The sequence below is a fragment of the Canis lupus genome, chromosome 3, assembly GCF_048164855.1.
Source record: "Canis lupus baileyi chromosome 3, mCanLup2.hap1, whole genome shotgun sequence".
Taxonomy (NCBI): domain Eukaryota; kingdom Metazoa; phylum Chordata; class Mammalia; order Carnivora; family Canidae; genus Canis; species Canis lupus.
In genome coordinates, this window is record NC_132840.1 from 25,365,808 (window position 1) to 25,383,806 (window position 17,999).

Here is a 17,999-nt window from a genome sequence, read left to right on the forward strand (position 1 = left end):
GGCATCGAAGCGGCTTTACGGATGCCAGCACTGACTTTATTGATGCCTGAGATTCAGCTGCTACTGGAGATGGGGGAACCAGAGTCTCCCACAGGGACTGTGACCTGGTGCCCTCTGCGTGGGTGCCTCAGTGAGCCATGGGGATGGAACTGATGCTCACAGGCCAGCAGTTAGCCAGAGGCGATGGCTAGCCACTAGCTCCCTCGATACGTGGTGTAGGACCATGGGCTCAGCAGCAGAGGCACGTGGAACCTGTGTGTCTCGTTGGCGATGGTAAAAACAACCTGAGAAGCAGAGAAGGCACCAGAAGAGAGTGAGGGGCCTGCCTGTATGTAGTACACAAGCAGCCCAGACTGTGGGCAGGGGGTAGGAATTAATAAGCAGGGCAGGAGCCCCAAGGGCCAGCTGGAGCTGGGTGGAGCTGGAAACCTGGCCAGGGCTGTGGATGGGGCTGAACCCTGCCCAGAGAGCCCTCGGCTTAAGGAACCCAAAGGATCCACCCTGGATGGGGCCAGGTGACTGCCTCTGTCCACAGGGGCTGAGTCACTTTTGGCCCCGCCCCCCACCTCACCCAGGGATGGTTGTATTGTGGTAAAGTCCCTGGACACCTTTCCTCTGGGAGCTCAAAGCAGGTGAACTCATCGTCTGCCACTGCCCTGGGAGAGGTGGGAGGGGTAGGACTAGCCTGACCACTGTAGGAACCTGGGTGAATCATGGGCCTCCACCCCTCTGGCCCACCCCTGGCCCTCACCTCCACATATGGGTAGAAGCTCTCCTGCCCTCTCTTCTTCCAGTAGCCCTCGGTGTCAAAGGACAGCTTGTAGGTGCCTGCCTTCATCGGGCCTGGAGGCAGGAGCCCTGGGCAGCGGCCATCTGAGTCGGTGTAGCTGGGGAGCGTTGAGGGATGGGGAGTGAGAAGTTGCCTCTGCCTGGCCCCACAGGATCTGCATGGCCAGTGGCCTCAGACCCCCCCACAGCCTGAGTCACTGGGAAAGCCCCCTAGCAGGACCATCTAGGGCCTGGGCTCCTGAAGCGTCTCAGGGATACCACTGCACTGACTTTTTAGACAGAACTCCCAATATACAGGAGTAGAAAACTAAAAAAAAAAAAAAAAATCCCCCCCTATTTTATGAGCAACAATCCTTTTACATTGGCATATTTTTCCCAGATTTTCTCTATACATAACTGCTTATTTATAAAGTTAGGGAAATACTCTAAAATGGATTATTCTGTTCATACTATTTGATAATTTGTACTTTTCACTTAATCTATTGTGTGTGGCTTTCTGGATCAGTAACTGTACCCAAACCACCATCTGCACGGTGGCCTGTTTCCACTGCACCGAGTGTCTGCATGGAGGGCTCTGAGGGCCTGTCCCTTGGCTCACTGATCAGTCCCCGGTCACCTCTGGAGAGCTCTCTCACCAGCTGTACTTTCAAGGTTCTGTCCTGTGACTGGAAGGAGCAGCATGGACCCACACAGTGTATGGGGGTTAGGAACGGGTCTCTATGACCCTCCAGAGCGGGCCACTCCCATGTGACCCAGAGGCCCAGCTTTTGTGAAGGATGGGGGGGCGGGGCGGATGAGTTCCATGTCCTCAGGCCCTGAACCTTTGTGGCCCAGCGGCCCATTCCCACCACTAGAGGGAGCCTGCCTCCTTCAAGAGGCTCACAGGCAGCGCAAGCACCAGCAGGGGTGGGGGGCGGTGGCCCGGGCACTTGGCTTGCCTCAGCAGAGCCTGAGCCTGCGGCCAGGGCCCAGGGCCTGCTCAGGGGCCCAGCACTGCCAGGTGAGGCGTGGGATCCCAGCTTTTATTTGCTTCTTGCTGCCTCAGTCTCCCCATCTGTAAAAGGGGTAATTATGGCACCTGCCCACAGGCTGTAGTGAGAATAAGAACAGAAGTAAACTACCTGTTAATCACAGTGACAATGAGGTCTTTAGATTAGGCCTTAGGCCTTAGCCAACCCTGCTCTCAGTGAGAGGTACTGGGGGTGTGAAGCTGTCCACGGCCCCAAGGCTGAGGGGACCATCTAACAGTGGTCAGCACTGCCGTCTGCCCTCAGGGTCCACACTCACTGGCTGGCTGGGTCTTCTCCTTGTCTCCTGACTGGGGAGAGGTGCTCGGGACTCCTGTCCCACCCCAGACTTCAAGCTTACCTTTTCTTCAGCTCTGTCCACTGCTGGCCATGGTCCTCGAGCCTGGACAGACGGAGGCAGAGGCCCTGAGCTGGAAGCCCTGAGGCAGTGTCCAGCACATGTGTGGTCAGTGGGCTGCTGATCTGCTCCATGCCTCCGCCCTGAGCCGCAAGAGAGGGACAGGAATGAGTGCGTGGGGCCCAGCCTTATGTCCACATTGGCTTGGAGACAGCAGCCCTAGAGTAAACAGCCCTGGAGTATAGAGTTCACAGTGCTGCGGGACCCTGGAGGGTGGGGGTGGGGATGAGGTGGGGGCTAGGAATTGCTGAGTCAGCCACGTGAGGCTGTCGGGTGAACACACTGAAAACAGTTGAGACAACGCTGGCCAGTCCCCCACCCCGCCACACTAACCTCTACCAGAGCGCCTTCCCCTGCACCCAGCCCTGCAGAGCATCTCTGCCTGGAGGCCTCCCCCTCCGGCCGGTCCAGACCCAGGCTCCTCATCCTCCCGGAGTCCAGCTCTCTGTCCCCTGGCTCACGGGTCACCTGGGACCTTAGCCCCCTGGCCGCTGCCGAGGAGCCAGGGGCGCAGTGTGCATGCCGGCCCCCTACCTGCGAGGAGCCCAGGTGTCGCTGGAGCGCCCGCAGTCTCGGGGCGGCCCCGGAGCTCATCCTGCCAGAGTGGGAGGTGGTCCCGGGGCGCAGGCACCTCCCCGAGCCCGCCCTCGTCCTGACCCTGGCCTCTCCCAGGGCCTAAGAGCCACGTGTCGGACCAGACCAGGTAGGGGGGCGCGTCCTTCAGGCGGGGAGGGCAGCTCCACCTCGGTGTCCACCGGGGTGTCCCAGGGGCTGCGCTGCAGGGCTCGGGTGGGGCGACAGGGGTGCACAGACCTGCGGGGGCTGCAGAGGCTCCTCCCAGGGCCGGAAGGGGAGTTGAGCGCACCTGCGGGAGCTGGGGCTCGGGGCGGGGCGCAGGGCTGGGGGCGGAGCGGGAGGTGGGGCGCGCGCGCCAGCTGGACTCTCCCCCGGAACTACTGGGGTTTTTCTGTTGGGTTGTTTTTTTTTTTTCTTTTTTGTTTTTGTTTTTGTTTTTTTGTTTTTCCCCCTTCCCTGGGACACTAAGAATTTTGATGGAAGCCACTCAGAGGGGGCAGATAGATTTTCCGATACTAACTGCCCCGAGAGACCACATGATGGTGCCTCAGTTTCCTCTTCTGTAAAGTCGCAGCAGTAATGACTCCCGAGGTTGAGATGAAGCGAAGCTTCCTGAGCTGTCGCTCTTGTTGCACTACCTGCCCGTGGTCTTATTCCCCTCTAGCCCTCCACCCCTAAGGAGGCTCTACACACTACAGGTTAGGGCAGCTGAGTATTACAATTATATACATATAAAACATTTTAGGTAGCATAAATTAAAATAAGGACATTCTTTTTTTTTATTCTTTTTTTTAAGGACACTCATATTTAAAATCTGGAAAGGTCTACACCATCGTGTTAGTTGACTGGTTGTGTTGCTCTGGATATGAGAACTTTTTTCTTCCCATCAAAGTGCATGCATTTTCTAATTGCTGGATAGTGAGCATGGGGCATGTATAGTTTAAGAAGCAGCCCCTTCCAAGGTGGGGAAGGAGACCCTCCTAGCAAAGGTTGGGAGTGTGCTGGTTACACCTACTTTGGAGGTAATTAAGAAATAACTTTGAGATTTAAACACATATGATGTTTGGCTGGTATTATGTTTATAGGAGATAATCCGAAACAGATGGTCCCACCTGTTTTTGCAAACACCCATGGGTACAATAGACGAGCCGAGAAATAACCAGACTGTCTCCACTGGCGACAATTAAATAAATGGCCACTGTTACAGACCAGCACGTTCTGCAGTCCATTAAAAGAATGAAGCCCAATTGTGTGTAAAATGAACACTCCTTGAGTGGGAGTAGTGGCGAGGCATTAAACAGGATGTAGCAAGGTGGAGGCATCTATAGCTTGATGCTGTGAATGTAGCTTCAACTACATTAAAAAGAGTCACTCTCTTCATCCTCACAACAATCTCATGATGTAGGTAGTATTATCCCCATTTTATAGAAGAGGCCCAGAGAGGCTCTGTAGTAGGATATTTTCTAGTATGATACACAGAAGACTTATACCAGTGACTATCTCTGGGATGAGCAGTTCTGAATACGGTTAGTTGTTACCCTGTTACTCCTTTTCTAGAGACCTGACACTCTGCCCCAGGAGAGAACTTTGTGGCTGGGAGGGAGTGGGAGAGCAGGGCCTCTCTGGGGCCTACTTCCCCATCCTGTATCCACCCAGACAAAACTGCAGTGCTTAGGATCCCTGCCCTTTTCACAAGAGACTTGAGACCTTCAGCCCATGCCTGGCCTTCTGGCACTCAGCCCTCTCCGAGAGTCAGGATTATCATTGGGACATTGCATACTCTGGAAACTTCTCTAATGAGAAGATGACAAGGTCTCTTTTGGCATCTATAGGCAAATTAGAATAAGGTGCTTCTACTTTAAGACTCATATCTACCAGAAAATTGTCATAATAAATATTCAAATGGCCCATCTTTGGATTCAAAGTTATAATAAAATATGAAAACACTTGAAAGTGATAAAAAAATTCTGTGTTTTAAAAAAACTGTTTTTGGGGATCCCTGGGTGGCGCAGCGGTTTAGCGCCTGCCTTTGCCCCAGGGCGCGATCCTGGAGACCAGGGATCGAGTCCCACGTCGGGCTCCCAGTGCGTGGAGCCTGCTTCTCCCTCTGCCTGTGTCTCTGCCTCTCTCTCTCTCTCTCTCTCTGTGACTATCATAAATAAATAAATAAATAAATAAATAAATAAATAAATAAATTTTTAAAAAATTAAAAAAAAACTTTTTTTTTAAAAAAACACTGTGAGGTGTAACTTATCAAGTCAGTGCACAATCTGAATTGCTATATACAGTAACTTGCTGTTTGCTGTGACAAGGCTGGACACCCACCTGGGAGGTCATTTCTGTAAAGGGCAAAGTGTTTGGTGAAAGATCCTGGTGACCCATACTTACATCCTGAGACTCTGGTCCCCTCTGGCAGATGTCAAGGCAGTGTGAGTCTACTCCTGGGCAGTCTATGTGAGAGAAAGTGAGGAGCAGTGTCCCGGTGCCCGTGGCAGGAGGCTGGCCTAAGGAAGGAATGAGACAGAGAAGATCAGACCCTACAGATGGGTACCAGGTATGAGCATGTGAGATGGCACTGTAGGGATGCACCCTGTCCCTTAGAGGGTCTGGAGGCATAGCCTGCTACTCTTCTCAGTGCAGATGGTACTGTGCCCCTGGTCACCTTTGCTGGAACAGAGCAGCCAGGCTGGACCCCTGTGTGATTCAGCCTCACTCAAGCTGTTCCTCACCCCCTGAGATGCTGGTCCAATCATTTAGTCTCCTCAAGTCTACATTTTCATGAATGAAACAGGTAAGATAATACAGCCCCTCCTCTTTAGTTTCTGGTAAAGATGTGTTGAGATAATGTACACACAGCTAAGCCACAACATGGAGCATAACTTGCATCAGAGCATCACATCAATGGAGGGATGTGGCCCACAGATGAAACATCCAAGCCCCTACCATTGTCTGTAGCTATGACAACAGCTGAAAATGTTTGGGTCTTCATGTCCTCCATTTGCAGACTGGCTCGAGTGGAAATGACACCTGTTTCTGAGTTGATGTCCAACCGATGGCTTGGGTCGTGCCATATCTGGTACCTGAAAGGGATACACCCTCATTCTCATCAGGCTCGGGCCATGTGTCCCCCAACCACCCTCCCAGGGCATAATGAGTAACTGGGTGCTGACAAATTTAAGTATTTCCTCTGGCTGGCACTCCAGGCACATGGCTGGATTTCTGCCCTGGGGGTCTTGGGCAGGTCTGGGGGCAGCAGGCCAAATCACACCTCTGGTCCTACCTGATTTTCTGAGACTGAAAGCTGTCTGGGTCCTGGGCCCTGTACGATGTGATTTCCTGGCCCACACCAACATCCTTGGGCATTTCCACCATCTTTGTCGGGGGTACAAAGACAGGAGCCTCATTCACGTCAACCACGTCCACAGTGACTGTGGCTGTGGATGTGGAAAGAGATGCCAAGGGCACCTCATTCACCACTGTAACATAAAGGGTGTATTGCTGCGTGGTCTCAAAATCCAAGCCCTGAAGAACACAGCAAAGGGGAGTCAAGGGAGTCAGGCACATAGCTTTTGGGGACTTAGCACAGCAGGCCTCCCTTTTGCTGGTCTACAATAGAGCATAGGCCCTGGCTTGTGACCCTCTGCTGGTCCTGAGGGAAGGTCATAGCTTGGTATGGCAGGGCGGAAGTGGCCTGGTAGAGAGTACCCTGTGCTCTCTGCTGAGCTGGCTCTCAGATACTTCACACTTTGCATAGCAGTGAAGAGGTGGACTGTGGTTAAGATCTTGGCTCTGCAGCACAAGCTGGTGACTGCTTCTCTGGCCCTCGGTTTACTCACCATCAAATGTCCATAATTACAGCGCTTCCCTGATGGAGTTGGTGTGAAAAACTGAGTGTTAGTGTATAGACAGCCTGTGGTACTTACTGAGACTGTGTGTTAGCTCTGTTTTCTTATCCTCGGACCTGTGAGGCAGTGGTGTGCCCTGAACAGGGTCCCCAGGTGGCTGGCCCAGAAGTCAGCTGAAATTGGATCCCTCTGACTTAGGCCTCAGTCCCAGCAAGGCATGTGGTTATTCCCAGGAGTCAGTTCGCCCCCTAGCGCATTCTCAGATTTGATGCAGGTTGGTAGGTAAATGTTCTGGGGCATACCCTTCTGTCTGCACACTTGTCTAGATGCTCCCTTTGGCTTTCTCCATGCCTATTCCAAGTGTCTCCATATTTTGAGACCAAAAGACCACATTTGGACAAAGAGCAATGAGTGCCTGCTCCGTCCCCAGCCTCTTGAGAAAAAAATCCTCCCAGCCCAGCAGAGGTTCCTGGGACTGTCCTCTTCCCCCACAACTCCTTCCCTCCCTGTTGTCATCTTCTTCTTTTTTTTAAAGATTTTCTTTATTTATTTGAGAGAGACACACACACAGCAACAGAGAGAGACAGAGAGAGAGAGCGCATGCGCACAAGCAGGGGAAGGGGCAGAAGCAGGGAGAAGCAGACTCCCTGCTGAGCTGGGATCCCAACATAGGACTTGATCCCAGGACCGTGGGATCATGACCTGAGCTGAAGGCAGGTGCTTCACTGGCAGAGCCACCCAGGCACCCCCCACCCCTCTCTTCTTGTTTTCCTCTCTCTTTTTGATAGCTCATCTTCGGTTTTCTGGGGAATGGGGAGCAGATGGCTCCAGGCCCTCTGCCCACTCTGAAGACTATGGCTTTGGGGACCTGGCTTCCTGCCTCTAGGGGTAAAGCAACAGCTTCAAGCATAGGGAGGGCAGACAAATGTCTCAGGCAAGACGATTCCAAGGCATTGCTCAGAAAGACTCGAGAGCCTGAGCCCCTCTGTTCTTAAGACCCCTTTTCTCTCCCTCCTTCCTGTCCCCCTCCCCCCCTCAGGGCCCCTCCCACTTTGAGGGGAATCCAAATGAAGACACCTGTCCCAGTTTAGCCCTATGGAAACATCCCAGATTAGTGTTTTTCTGGGAGAAAACAGGCAGAACTTCTGAGCTCTAGGGTGATGATGGGACCATTTTGACATAAGGACTAGAGAGGACCATCATCGCAGCAGAAAGTCCTCACTGGGAAGCTGCCATCTTGGTGTTAAGAGTGTGGTGTCTGCTTCTGTCCTGTCCCAGGACTAATAGATCACAGCGGCCATGTCCTCAGAGCTCATACCCACCTTGGCTGTTTTCAAAAGGCCGTCATTGGTCTCAGGGTCCGTGGTGATAGTAAAGAGGCCACCTCTGTCATTGAGGATGGAGAACACTGCCTTCCATGCTGGGGAGCCAGCAGCATCAGCATCTTTCACGTACAGCCTCACTATCCCTGCATCCACCTTGTTCTCAAACACGTGGCCCGTGTACTGCAAGAGAAGGACACAGGCACTCATTCCTGATGTCCTGTGTGGGGACTTGGGAAACAAACAGCCTGTGCCAGCCTCACAGACTCCACTATTCTTAAGCAAGATGGGCCACGGCGGGCAGTCTTTTTCTTAAAGTGGGTATATGTGAACCTAAGCTGAGCACCTGCAAAGGCCCTGGATGTACATGGAGGCAGTGGGGCTTCCAACAGCTCAGTGTTTTCACCCTGTAGGCAAGGGGCTGGAAAGCTGACACCATGTCTCCCAAGCTCCCGCAGCTTCAGTCCCAGGTGTGTATCAGCTGAGGAGAATGTGTCCCTGTTGACCAAGTGCATCTGCCCCCGGCTCTATTCTCAGGTTGCAGCCCCTGTCAGAAGATAACTGTGGCCATCAGCCTTGCAGGCCCAGGAACTGAGCAAGAAGTCAGACCTGGAGTGGCTCTTCGAGCCTGTCCCTTGCCCCTCCTGTCCCTTCTGAGTCAGTCTCCATAGGGAGCAAGTGTCTGTGTCTTAAGTCTGTCCCGTGTGACTGTCAGAATTGCTATGCTGGAGCACCTGCCAGGCTAGACCCTGACTCCAGCTCTAGTCACTTTGGGAGCGATGCTGGCTTTATCACTCAGGAGGACTATTTGGATGATATGGGAACACCTACAACTGCCTCTCCATTTCAGTTTAGGGATTACAGGTATGTGGACCTCTGCCGTCCTCTGTCTCTTTGTATCCTGGCCTTTCTTTCTTTCTTTTAAAGATTTATTTATTAGAGAGAGACAGACAGACAGACAGACAAGCTGAGGGAGTGGCAGAAGGAGAAGGAGAAGTAGGTTCCCCATGGAGCAGAGAGTCTGATGTGGGGCTAGATCCCAGGACCCTAGGATCATGACCTGAGCTGAAGGTGGATGTCTCACCGAGGAGCCTCTATCCTGGCATTTCTTCTTGGGAACAAGTGATAGAGAAGGACGGGCTTCCTAATTGTAGCAGGTCCAGCAATAGCCACCTTCTGAGTTCAAATAATTTTCTCAATTATTTTTAGTGTCTATCTCCCAGAGTGGAGACAGTGTGCTGAGATCAGACTGGTCTGGGTTCAAATTCCCGCCTATGAATTCCTGTGAGCACTGTACATTACTTACTGTGGTCCTCACACACCCTCAGAAGACAGAATTACTGCTCTCCCTTCATAGAAGATAAACACAGGGAGGTCAGATGACTTCTCCATTTCACTAGGCTGTCCGATCTGTATCACTCTCAGGTGATATTAATCTGCTTGGCAGCTCTGGAGGCAGGTGTTACCGTCACCATCGATTTTGGAGAAGGGCACAGAAAGGCTAAGGTCATAGTCCCAGGACTGAAAAGGGGATGCTTGGAACTTGGTTCCAAGGGCCACTGCCTTGAGCACATCCCTGGACTTCATGCCAGGGCTCTGGCCTATTTCCCCTGAGAGAAAGCAGCTCAGCCACCATGAGGACAGAACACACACACTAAAGAAGATGAAGCAAAAAGAAGGAAGCTGTGTCGCAGTGTTGCCACTGGTCTGCCCAGTAGCTCGGGCCTTCTGTGTCTGGATGGTGTTACAGGGAGCAGTAAACCAGTCATGGTGCTAAACCATTCTTGTTGATTTTTCTGTTCATGTAGATGATAGCATGCCTGTTTCATGAGCCTGAGATCATGCAGGGAAGCTGTGAGGCACACAAACAGCTCAGTAACTTGGAATTGACAGTTGTTCTTGGTCGGTTGGCAGCCCTGGACAGCTACAGATACCTGTGTCCCAGCGAGAAGTTACTGGTCTAGCTGCTGAGCACTGAGAGCTGGGAGGTTCTTGCCTTGCCCTGAGGTGCTGAGGAGGCGCAAGTGGGACTGCCCATTGGGGCCCCACTGAGGCATCGGAGATAGACTCATCACAGGAAGAGTGCCACGGCCCATCTTGAGAGTCCTCCCAGGCTATTGTGATGGGGATTTGTGGTTGGAACTCGGAGACTTTGAGCCCATTCCAATCATTGCCTCAACTGAGAATACATAAAGGCACTTGGGACCTTTCTTTATGGAGGAAATATTGACAGAGTCTCACCACGTGCGCTGACGGGACACAAAGTGACAAGGGGTAGGGACAGTCCTAAACACCTAAACAAATCCAACATTTTCAGATGGTGGTATGAAGTGAGAAAGAAATACGGTGTGCTGTGCCGGGGGTTACAGGCAATGGGCTTGAGTATAGTCTTCTCCAAGAAGGAGAGAGATGCTGAAACAGGGATGGGACTGGCATGTTGAAGGACCGGTGAGGAAGCAGAACGGATGGAGCTGGGGGGGTGTAGCTGAGGGATGGGACCAGAGATGGAGCCCCTTCCCTGCCCTCAGGACAACCACATCTTGTTTGTGTCATGGACTCCACCTTCCACACTCATCTGCCTATTCCAGTCACCACAGGCCCAGAGAGGGGTGCCCGTGCCCCGGGACAGGGAGAGTTGGTCAGTGTGACCCAAAGATGTCCAGAAGGTTCTAAAATGCAGTCAGACTGAGATCTGAATCATGACACTACTGCCCAACACAGTGACACACAGATCACTGTACAAAGGTCATGAGACCCACCAGGTTTTCCTGGACTTACCGAAGTGGGGCTGAAGACGGGAGGGTTAGGGTTGCTCTGGGTGACTGTGATCACGGCCTTTGCTCTACAACTTAAGCCTTCACCTTGGAGGTCAGCAGCTTGGACTGTCAGGGTGTATGCAGGAGCACTCTGCAGACAGGCGTGTAGCAGTCAGCACTGAGGATTATAGATGTAGGTTTGGCTCATCCACCCAGTGGCACTCAGAGAGTAAATGTGGAACGCCAGAGGCAGCAAACCCCTCCAGTAAATGACTGGCTTTCAGGGGCAAGGGTCCTGTCAGGCACTCAAGGGGAGACTTAGGTCACCATTCAAAGAAACAAACTTTGGATAAATCAGACTATCCCCTCCCAATCAGACCCAGGAGGAGAGTTTCCTGGATTGGGATCTGATCAATATATACTCCCAGTCCCAGCACTAGGTCAGGGGGTCCTGGGACCCCTTCATTTATATGTGGAACAGTTATGGAGGGTGTGATGTTAGTACTCTTCTGTTTCCACCAGAGAATGTGGTCTAAATTTGTGGGAAACAGAGTCATTTCATTTTGCTCATTATATGAGGGGTCTTGAGGATCACATTTGTAATTAACCCCAGTGATACCTTAGGGTTTACTACGCCCAGGGCTCCAACAGCCTGCCTGCACCAGCAAGACCCTGTCTGTAGCAGATAGATGCCTCTTCTGATTGGTCAGGTGTCTGTTCTGATTGGTTAGGAACCTGCATTGATTGGCTGGTGCCTGTGCCTTAACCGGCTGAGACTAATTTACATGTAACTGCCCCACCTGCTGGCTCCTGCTACTCCCTGACCTGTTGGTCCAGCCCAGGATCCAGCACAGAGATGACTCCTGTTTGCCGGTTGATGGCGAACATGTTGGAGTGAGGTACCAAGGGATCTTGGCTGAGGATGGTGTAAACAATGGCTGCATTGTAGGTGTTCTCATGGTCATCCACATCTGTTGCGGTGATTTGTAGCACGGATGTTCCTACAAGGACAAAGGGGACAAGAGCTGTTAATCTCAGAGCTAACAACTGGCAGGGCAATACAAATTAATATCAAAATCTAAAATTAAATATGTTCCTTTTTTAGTCTATCACTATACTTATCAAATGATATAAGTTCTAGTTCAAATAATTCAGCAAATTATAATAATTTCTAGATGATTTGTTTACTTTTTCCAGAAATCTTCAGGGCATCTTTATAAAAGTTGTATTTATTATTTTTGTTTTTAAAAATTTATTTATTATTTAAGTAAGCACTACACTCAGTGTGGGGCTCCACCCCACGACCCTGAGATTGAGAGTCACAAGCTCCTGAGCCAGCCAGGCGCCCCAGGGCATCTTTTCCAATTTTTTAAAAAAGTTTTTATTTAAATTCCAGTTGGCTAACATACAGTGTAATATTAGTTTCAAGTGTACAATATAATAATGCAATGCTTCCACACATCACCTGGCACTTATCAGGACATCTGCCCTCCTTCATCCCCATCACCTGTTTCCTCCATCCACGCCTTCCCCGCCCCCACACACAACCTCCCTTCTGGTGACCAGCAGTGTATTCTCTATAGTGAAGAATCTGTTTCTTGGTTTGCCTCTCTCTCTCTCTTTTTCTCTCTCTCTTCTCTTTTGGGCATCTTTTGACATGGCTGTCATTGTGGGATCCTTGTCCCTCATGAACATGGATGCTGAGATCTGCAGGGGCTCAAGGGGAGGGTGAAGTGGCTGTTTTATATCTCATCTGTCTAGCTATTTGATGGTTCTTAGGCCTCTCTGTCCTTCTTGGTCCCCTGCCATTGTCAGGGGAGTCCTGTCGACAGAGACCAGACAGGACTGGAGCCAAGCACACAAGCCAGATGGAGAGAAGTGCTGGGCAAAGGTGGGTGGGGGCAGTGCAGCCTCTGGAGTTTGGTCTACCGAGATAACCTGAAACATGTGTACCTCATGTGGGTGATCAGAGTACAACTGGCACTGGCTGGTGAGCCCTGGTTTGTTGTAGGGCCAAAGGCAGCATGAAGATAGAAAAGAATGAGGAATAAAGCATTAGTGGCTACTAGCGGCAGGCCAGGAAGGAGAAGAAAGAATCCATCACAATGTCCTTTCATATGAAATACCCTGTGATTTTTTGTTTCATTTATCTTAAGTTCCAGAGAATGAGGACCTCAACATCCATTCCCAAAATGTCAGGTTAGAAGCCATGGACATGTGCGCCTATCAGTGTTGCCTATGATACTATCATGGGATTCCACAGGTTTAATGTCATGCCTGGAAGTCCAATAACCGTTCGATGTGTAAGTAAGAGCCAATTGAAAGCGGAGTGTCCCCTGAATCAAGAATAACCAGTCAGGTTCTTGTTTGCAAGAGCATGAATTGGGAAATTTGTAGGAAATCCATCAGGGAGAAATGGAAGCTAAAGCCGAAAGGAGGTGTAGAGGAAGCTATGAAATGAGAATGGCCACAAGATGGAGGAGGGTCTGTCTGGGCACCAGTTATAGAGATGCAGAAACCAGCAAATGCAGACAGGATATAGAGACAGAAGTGAAGCAACCAGTGGGTATTACCTGGACAGTGGTAGACCCATGATCCCTGGACTTCTTGGGCCCAAAAGGACCTTGTCGGACCTTCTTTGTGGGGTCCTTTCCACCTGTAGCCCTCCCCAATCCAAAACAGTCTATCCCTTCTCATCTTCAAGTGGAACTCTTCTGTTCACTGGAACCCAGGATGTTCATCTCCTCTAGTGTTTATACTTCAGTTTCCCAAATTCTTTATATTTTCCCTGAATTTACTGGCATGTCTCACTAAAACCCTGTATTGTTCTAATTCACCTGGATGGGCTCTTTCCATCACAGACCCCTCAAAGACCGCCTGGGTGAATTCGGGTCTGTTGTCATTCCGGTCTGTCACTGTGATCACAATCTCCAACGTATCCTCCACAGCATTCCCAGTTGAAGACACAGCATGAAGGAAAAGCTGAAAAGCAATAAAAGTACAGCAGGGGCCTGTGGGGGGCCACCCTAGCCAGTGGGTAGCTGTCCCACAGAAAGCTCATTACAGTGAGAGCCCACTTCCTACCTTAATCTCACACTTCAGTGCCTAGGAGTCTGAGAAAGCAGCACTGACCTCAACCTTGGTCATGTCACTAAAGATTGTGTCTGTGTCACCTCAGGTTCCTCTGATGTGATGCTCAGGGCAGAGTGCTAGCTGTCATCCTACTCACTCCCTTCTCCATAGAAAGTGCCTCCGCTGGGCACATTGCCTCCCATGCAGCTGGGTGGGACCTTGAGGACTGACGGCTTGGTTTCTGCAGTCTGAGCCCCTTCTCCCTTACCGGGTAGGAGAGGTGGGCCAGCTCTGAAGGAAGGCAGTGTCCTCGGGAGGAGAACAAACTGAGGCTTTATTTGGGCCTCCATTTCCCTCAGAGGGGTGTGGTGGAGAGTCTTCTGGACAAAACACCCCAGAGAATTGTATTTAAAGGATGCTCAGCTAACATACATCAAGAACTTAGCCAGAGCTCGATATCATTCAAAATGCTTCACATACATTAATCCAACAGCAAAGGGAGGCTGAGGGTGTCACGACCATACCCATGGACATAGAGTAAAGAAGTGTCAGAGCTGGGCTCTACCAGAGGTTGTGTGACTCTGGGTCCTACACTCTTAACATTTAGAGATTATCTAGAATGTTCCAATCTAGAGTCTACTTTCTGTCTCCCTGCTGCACCTTGGTCTTTGCCGCACAGGTCCTGTCTAGAGCGGGAGTCTTCGTGATGTATCTTTGTAGCTAACAGTAGTGGCAGAAACCATAACAACAGCCTACATCTCCCTGCAGTGCTGCTTGCTGTCTTCTCTGAGCGCAGAAGCTTGCATCTCATGGAACCCTCACCCCAAAAAGTCTTGGAACTTGTCCACAAGTGCACAGCTAATTCTTAAGTGGTAAATCCCAGATCCGTACCCACCTCTGCCTACCTTTCCCTCTTAACTGTCAAGTGTGACACCTGGAATATAACAGGTGTTCAAAAAATGCTTCACGAGTAACTCCAAAAGTTAGATGGTTGTCTGAAATATTTAGAAAATCAGATGGCTGCCCTGATGAGAACCCCCCCACTCCCCCGAAGCCACATATAAGACACTCACAACATAGTGGGATTTTTTTTCTCTGTCCAGGGGCTTCGTCACCTTCAGCCATCCTGTTTCTCTGTCCATGATAAACACGCCATAAGGAGGTTCATCAGCGCCTGTGCCAGTGATGCTGTAGAAAACCTGGATTTCCTTGTTCTTGTTAGATTTGACCTGAAGGCAATACAGAAGCAGAACAACCCAAGAAGGACCCCAGTCAAGTGTAAGTCCCTCTCCGTAGGGAACTCTAGGATGAAACCAGAGTCCTCCCTTTGCAATACCTGAGCCACCATCTTTGGGAATGGCCCTCTTTCATTCTCTGGGATGGAGAGGGGAGGGACAACCCAGTCTCTCTTTTGCCTCTTGAGACCGAAGCGGGCATGAGGGAAGGTTAGCACCTCCATCTGGTATCCAGTGTGAGCACCCTAGAAGGACAGGAAGTGAGGGACCATAGCACAGACCTAACTTCAGGGAAGCCAGCTCTTATAAACACCACACTGACCTGCTGGAGGGTCTCGTTGCCATGCAGATCTTTCACCCCCAACCCCAGCTTTTGAGGTGTCTTGGGAGCCCCCTCACTGAAAGGCATCCTCTGGGAAAAAAGCTGCAAAATCAATGAGAAGTAGGTTAAGAGCACAGGGGACAGGCTTTGGGACAATGCTTGGGGTCCGGCCTGTGTGTCGGCACTCAGTGTCTTGTTCTCCTATGCTGCCCAGAAGAACAAAGGCCTCCACCTCCACCATGGCCTTCAGGGTTTCCCAACACCTTCCCCTGAGGGGAAGGCTGAGAGGGGGTGCTCTGTGATATCATGGGAGGGGTGAGATGGAGTGAACATCTTCTCCCTAAACCCAGGAGATCAGAGAACTTTCTTAAGCACTGAATGTAGTGCATGTTTTAATATACCAAAACTAGGCCAAAATCTGGTATAAAACCTATTTTTGGAGACACCTTTCATGTACAACGACAGGGGGAAAAAAAAAAGACAGGGGGTTGGTTCAACCACAGCCCAATCCTGGTTATGATGTAACAGGGAAAACTGCAAGAAAGGTGCTCAAGATAGTTTGTGCAGGGAAAGAAACAGGTGAGAAAGGAAGATAAGGGCTCAGGAGTGTTTGTAAGAGAAAAATGTGCAGGTGTCCAAGTGTGTGTGCATAGTTGTGTGTGATCAACAGATGTTCCCTCTGAATAATGGAATTATTATACTGGGTGGTTCTTATTTTCTGTGTTTTCTTAATTTTTAAAACCATAACAACTGCATATTATCAGGAAAAACCCAATAAGTTATTGCTGTTAAGTAGGAGAGCTTGCAAATTAAGATATTAAAGCACATATATCAGAATGTTATAGGATTTTTTTCTAGGTTATGAGAATAACAGCCTCTTAAATTAAAAAAGTATTTTAAAAATTGTCTTTAGTAAATTTTGAGCAGTTTGATCTTTTTTTTCTATTTTAAAGATTTTATTTATTTATTCATGAGAGACACAGAGAGAGAGGGGCAGAGACACAGGCAGAGGGAGAAGCAGGCTTCATGCAGAGAGCCCGACATGGGACTCCCGATCCCAGGACTCCAGGATCACACCCTGGGCGAAAGGCAGGTGCCAAACCACTGAGCCATCCAGGGATCCCCTCTTTTTTTTTTCAAGTGTGCTCCACACCCAATATGGGGCCCAATGCGGCACTTGAACTCCCAACCCTCAGATCAAGACCTGAGCTGAGATCAAGAATTGGATGCTTAACTGACTGAGACAGCAGGTGCCCCAAGCAGTTTGGTCTTTGAAACAGCATCTGTGGGTGACATTCCTCCCCAAGGGTTCTCAGAGGCTGATTCAGATACTGGCTCGGCTAATAGGACTGGGGCCAGACCTGCGTGCGGCCAGACAAGGGAGAGTCTGAGAATCAAAGACAAATTTGGTCAATTTCATATAAGTTTACCCTCATGTGCTGCTTGGGCCCTGGTTAGACTGGTCCCCACTCCCTTTGTGGAAGGGGCTTTGCTGTTCTAGGTTCTTTGTTAACCGTCCTGGTGAGTGACAGCCTCACCCGCCCAGCGATGGTCCCCAAGCAAGCCCTCAGTGTTCTTACCTGGGTGGCAGACAAGAAGAGCAGAAAGCAGGTGGGACCAGCCATAGTGTAGCTGTGGCGGCCGCTGCAGTCACAGAGTGGTGTGTGATGGGGATGGCTGGCCAAACTGCCTGGTTGTCTCAGCCCCTGATGTCCCACTGCCCAGGGACTATCGATTGTCCATGGCAACCACAGTGTGTGTGTGTGTGTGTGGGGGGGGCAGGTGCTGGGAAGACAACAGGTGCAAAGATCTGCCATGTGTTACAGGAATAGGGCGGTGGCCTCAGCTAAGGGCTTCTCAGATGTCTACCAGGAGACAGAGACACGGAAACCAGCCAATGTCAGGTATTCCTCTGAGCCTCCTCTTCGAAAGGAGGATAATGACTGCTAGCAGCTGATATAAACACCTGGCTAGCTCCCTTGCATGCCGTGACCTGGGAACATGTGAGATAGTGAGGACAGGGTGAAGTCACTGTAGGTATCATTCACTGCCATTTTCACAGCACAGGTCAGCCCTGTTCTATGAAGGTGGGACTTCACACAGGTAGATTTGGGTGGGGTGGGGGAGCCTTCTTGTAGGCTGGTGGCCACACTGGGAATGGGGTTTGTTGCTGAAGGGGAGGAAGAAGGAACAGACAGGTGTCTCCTCATCTTGAATTGGTAAGCCCCCCAGGGGGAGTTCCAGGTCAGTTCTGGGAGGAAATGGAGGCAGGAATCACCTGGAAGCTTATGGGTTCTCCTTCCACTATATTACAGTTGTGAACTCCTCTGCCAGCATGACCCCTAACCCTGTCCTCTGCGATGGCTCATGCTTAAGTCACAGAACACTGAGGGTTCAGGTGATTTCAGCCTGATGCTGTATAGGGAAGAGAATCATCCCCTCTCTTCTTCCCATAGGGAAAGAAAGACACCAATACACACCTTCCTTTACAAAAGCATATGGGACCAGAGAAAATGGTAATGAATATTTATTATTGAAATCCACATTGCTGACATAGAGACTCTTTACAAGCCTGGTACGGGGAGAGGGACAGAAGGATCAGTGTTCCAGGTCATGGGGTTTGGGTGCCCCTCACATGGGCCACTCTCCTTTTGGTA

At 50.6% G+C, this 17,999-nt stretch overlaps 1 protein-coding gene and 1 long non-coding RNA gene across 6 annotated transcripts in view; one reads left to right on the top strand and one right to left on the bottom strand.

Annotated features, from left to right (window-relative positions):
• Nucleotides 1-14: 14 nt before the first annotated feature.
• LOC140630097 (cadherin-1-like) lies at nt 15-17,086 on the bottom strand. Its single transcript, XM_072819665.1, has 14 exons — nt 16,923-17,086; nt 15,343-15,444; nt 15,122-15,265; nt 14,859-15,014; nt 13,551-13,695; nt 11,539-11,714; nt 10,736-10,864; nt 7,958-8,140; nt 6,071-6,312; nt 5,734-5,870; nt 5,179-5,294; nt 2,158-2,297; nt 752-887; nt 15-284 (listed from the first exon to the last, which is right to left on the bottom strand). Exons 1-14 carry the CDS (start codon nt 16,965-16,967, stop codon nt 195-197), a joined length of 1,941 nt encoding a protein of 646 aa, XP_072675766.1. The 5' UTR covers nt 16,968-17,086; the 3' UTR covers nt 15-194.
• LOC140630101 (uncharacterized) overlaps nt 11,479-17,999 on the top strand; it is a 34,173-nt gene continuing 27,652 nt past the window's right edge. Inside the window, exons 1-3 of one of the 5 annotated variants that reach the window (XR_012027887.1) lie at nt 11,484-11,612; nt 14,465-14,657; nt 14,889-15,063. This is a non-coding gene — a long non-coding RNA (uncharacterized lncRNA). Of the gene's footprint in view, nt 11,659-14,464; nt 14,658-14,888; nt 15,064-17,999 lie in introns of all 5 variants that reach the window. The other 4 variants (XR_012027888.1, XR_012027884.1, XR_012027885.1 and 1 more) reach the window with 4 other exon arrangements.

Bases quoted from the DNA above. Each gene is read 5' to 3' on its own strand.
- LOC140630097 (XM_072819665.1), bottom strand. From the start codon at position 16,967: ATGGCTGGTCCCACCTGCTTTCTGCTCTTCTTGTCTGCCACCCAG. The intron at 11,715-13,550 runs GTGAATTAGAAC...TTGTCCTTGTAG, and splicing joins GATGGAAAGAGCCCATCCAG to GAACATCCGTGCTACAAATC. The intron at 285-751 runs GTGAGGGCCAGG...TCTGCTTCTCAG, and splicing joins GCTTCTACCCATATGTGGAG to GTTGTTTTTACCATCGCCAA.